This window comes from Desmodus rotundus, chromosome 5 (assembly GCF_022682495.2).
Source record: "Desmodus rotundus isolate HL8 chromosome 5, HLdesRot8A.1, whole genome shotgun sequence".
Lineage (NCBI taxonomy): Eukaryota > Metazoa > Chordata > Mammalia > Chiroptera > Phyllostomidae > Desmodus > Desmodus rotundus.
Window position 1 is genome coordinate 35,383,040 of NC_071391.1, and position 3,581 is coordinate 35,386,620.

The 3,581-nt window shown below is 47.9% G+C and overlaps 1 protein-coding gene across 1 annotated transcript; it reads left to right on the top strand.

The window, feature by feature from the left end:
• The first annotated feature begins 225 nt into the window (after window positions 1-225).
• On the top strand, window positions 226-3,267 carry LOC112303406 (calcitonin gene-related peptide 2-like). The gene is made up of 5 exons (XM_024558989.4): window positions 226-418; window positions 1,214-1,308; window positions 1,771-1,914; window positions 2,396-2,565; window positions 3,135-3,267. Exons 2-4 carry the CDS (start codon window positions 1,223-1,225, stop codon window positions 2,556-2,558), a joined length of 393 nt encoding a protein of 130 aa, XP_024414757.1. The 5' UTR covers window positions 226-418; window positions 1,214-1,222; the 3' UTR covers window positions 2,559-2,565; window positions 3,135-3,267.
• The last annotated feature ends 314 nt before the right edge of the window (window positions 3,268-3,581 follow it).

Here is a 3,581-nt window from a genome sequence, read left to right on the forward strand (position 1 = left end):
CTGCCCTACAAGACCGCACAGCTGGGGATGGAGTGGGATGCACTGTCAAAACCTGATGAAACTGAACAGATGAAATTTGCAATGACGTCAAACTGTCTTCAATATCCAGCTCACTTTGTGGGTGTTTTTCTTGCCCCCCCCACTGCCCCCCTCCCCTTTCCATTAATTACCTCAAAGCAATGCAAGCAGGATGATACTGGTGGATCCTACAGGTTCTGGACGCAAGTGGGTGATACAAATACGTCGGAGGCACAGGATCCTTCTCATTGGTTGCGCGGAGCTCCTGGACCACCCCAGACCGGGAGAAGCAGGAGTAAGAGGAGCCTCCGGTGCTGGGAGGCATCAGAGCGACTTTCCACTTGGAGTGTCTCTGCCACTTCCACGGTGCAGTCGCTTGAGACGAACCCTCCAGCCGCAGGTGAGCACCCAGACTTCTGTTTAGCTGAGATTCTCTTCATCTCTCCTCCCTTTCCTCTCTCTTAGTCTTCACTCTCTCTCTTAGTCAGCCTTCCTGCCTTGTCAAAGTCTCTGTCCACTCCTGATTGTATCTGTTCATCACACAGTTTTTCTTAGTCGGTTATTCATCCCAGACTCCTACCCGGGTTACGCTGAACAGTCTCAGTCCAGGGACTTTCCGCTCCACTCTTCCCGAGCGGAGCCCGTCTCCAGCTTCCTTGTCTTTAGCGGCTTGCGTGCTTAGACCGATCTGCCACTGGAGCACGCCAGGCACTGCGCACCGGACCGGACTCATGAGTAGCTTTCTGCAGACTGGGCGCTCACAGAGCCCGTTTCCCGCCTAGTGGACCCCAGGAAACCGGTTCGGAACCTGGTTGGCAAACAGGCGCAAAGACCTAGGGCATCAGCCCTAAACTGCAAGCCCCAGTCGTGAGTCTGGGTGCTTTTTCCTGGTTTAAATCCTGGGTCTCAATTAAAGATTCTGCTAACCTTAGTTCTTACAGGGGTCTCCGTGCTAGAATTTGGAGTTGAATTTGGTTCTTTAGTTTCTCAGAGATTCCAACCACAGAGATATGCCTTCTCTACCTACCTTTCCCTACTTGCACCGCTAGATGTGAGCAAAAGCCCCACACTTGGGTGACAGCTCTGAGTTGCATTAAAGGTATGCGCTGTCGTGCCAGTAGGCTCTAGGACGGTCCTTGAATGGAGACTTAGTGTATCTTACTGCTGTAGGGGTAACAATATTTTCTTCTTGCAGAGAGGCATCATGGGCTTCTGGAAGTATTCCGCCTTCCTGGCTCTCGGCATCTTAGTCCTGTACCAGGCAGGAGTCCTCCAGGCAGCGCCATTCAGGTGAGACAGCCCTGCCAGCAGCAAAGTCCCCTCCCACCGCCCCTGAGATCAACCAATTCTGTGGTCTGAATTGTGATGTGCTGAAAGTTTAACAATTGCTTGGGGGGGGGGGGGAGGATGTATGTGTGTAAACCTGCATACAAGTTCTTATGATACAAAGATGTGTTGAACACAATTTACAAATAAAAATAAGATATACAATGTTCTTCGTTATAAATTTTATATACCTCTTTAGCCTCACAGAATGCTTTCAGTGCTTTTTACCAAATATTTGCATATGTAGGAAACCAATTTATCTAATTCAACAATCTGCTAACTACTTTGCCATTAACTTTGTTGTTATTAAATTTAACATGCACTCTATTAACCTACTTTCTCACCCTCATGCAGCCTGGCTAATTATCCTGAAAATGGGGTAGACAGGCACTCTGAGCCTGTATTGGGTTTGCTTCCCCTCCCCAGGTCCTACCTGGAGAGCCACAGGGATCTGGCTGCATTCGAAGAGGATGACTTGTGCCTCATACTGGCTGAAATGGTGAAAGACTACATACAGAAGAAAATTGGTAATGTGGAACCAGATCAGCAGCAGGAGACCGAGGACTTCAGGTAGGCTATGCACCTGCCCAGCGCAGGGCATGCCCTCTCCCCAGTCATGCCCAGGAAGGCATGTCCTGAGAAGTAGGAGAGAACACAGTTGGACAGGTGACCAGCAGGCCATTTCCCCCAGCCTGGGGCCAGCTGTTCTCAGGCTACACTGAAGACAGAGGTCAGATGGAGAGACTATGGTTAGACCACATGTAAAATAAAGGCAAAGGCCTTGCACCGGGTAGGGTCAGGTAGAGCAGTGTCTGAGGTAAGTCAGAGCCATCTATAGATTTTCTGACAGCACTGGGAATATCTATGAGAAGTGATGATGACATTTTCCATAATGACCTAAACTTTTCTGCTGTTTAGGTGAAAAACCTAAGGTTAATTGGTGTCTCTCAGAACAGTAATTTTACCACGATGGTCCCATGAGGTGGGCTTTCCCACCTCACCCCCTCAACCTGTCACTGACAGATCTCTTTTTCTCCATCCTATGAATCAGTGTCAACACCCAGAAGAGAGCCTGCAACACTGCTACCTGTGTGACCAATAAGCTGGCAGGCTTGCTGAGCAGGTCTGGGGGTATACTGAAGAGTAACTTCGTGCCAACCTATGTGGGATCCAAAGCCTTTGGCCGTCGCCGCAGGGACCTTCAGGATAAGTAGGCAGAAGGTGACTGCCCTTCTCTTCTTGGATGGGAGGGCGGATGACTAGGTATCATAGGGGAAGAGTCCACTCTCTAACCATCCCTGGGCCCATATCAGTAAAAAATCCACTGGAAAAGCTGCTCACTCCAGTATCTGGAGAAGGACAGAGGCCCAATAGCAGAGACCCCAGGATTTTGGGTTCATTTCTCTGTTTTTCCAGTGTCTCCCTGTGACACTGAGATTATCTGCCAGGAATTAGTGATCCTATCTATTTACAATGCTGTTTCCTGGACCTGTAACTGTGATTATACCAGCAAGTTTAAAAGGGACTATGCTTTTGGACTACACGTACAATGTTGTGTACATCCGAGTGCACAGCATACACTTGGAGTCAAGAACTGCATTTGTCCTCTACTATCAATATGACCTTGGCCCAGACACTCTCTCTGAGCCTCAGTTTCCCCATCTGTAAATTGAGGGCAATGATAGCAGCCACCTGCTACTATTAATATAAAAAGAAAATAAGATAATAGATGTCAATAGCCTCACAATTAATAAATAACTAACCTCTAGCTGTTGTTCTCTTTCTCTTAGATCACCCCGAAGCTGAACCCCACTTCTTTAAATTCATCGTAAAGTCAGCTTGGAGGACTGCATGGAAAACACACCCTTCTGCATGCTACTTGACATGAAAACACCCTGTCCTACCTAAAATAAAATAAATCTAACTGCATATAACCTGGTGTGCATCTTTTCATATTTTATTCTATATTCAATACATATGACAGCGTATCTCATTGGCTTACCTGGTAGCAAATCAGGGCTGGGCCCAGGCAGCCGACTGTTGATGGTGGCAATTTGGCCCAACCTTCAGGGGATGTGAAATTGCTGCCTCCTGGGTGTCTGGGGACACGCAGTAAAGCTGTGCCTCACAGAATCTTTCTTTAAAGAAATCCTGTCTTTTGAGAACCTCACCAAGAAAGAAAAAGTAATCTGATACACTTAAAAGGAGTCCCCCCTGCAGTTTGTGCTGTTCTTCCC

Bases quoted from the DNA above. Each gene is read 5' to 3' on its own strand.
- LOC112303406 (XM_024558989.4), top strand. From the start codon at position 1,223: ATGGGCTTCTGGAAGTATTCCGCCTTCCTGGCTCTCGGCATCTTAGTC. The intron at 1,309-1,770 runs GTGAGACAGCCC...TCCCCTCCCCAG, and splicing joins CTCCAGGCAGCGCCATTCAG to GTCCTACCTGGAGAGCCACA. The intron at 1,915-2,395 runs GTAGGCTATGCA...CCTATGAATCAG, and splicing joins CAGGAGACCGAGGACTTCAG to TGTCAACACCCAGAAGAGAG.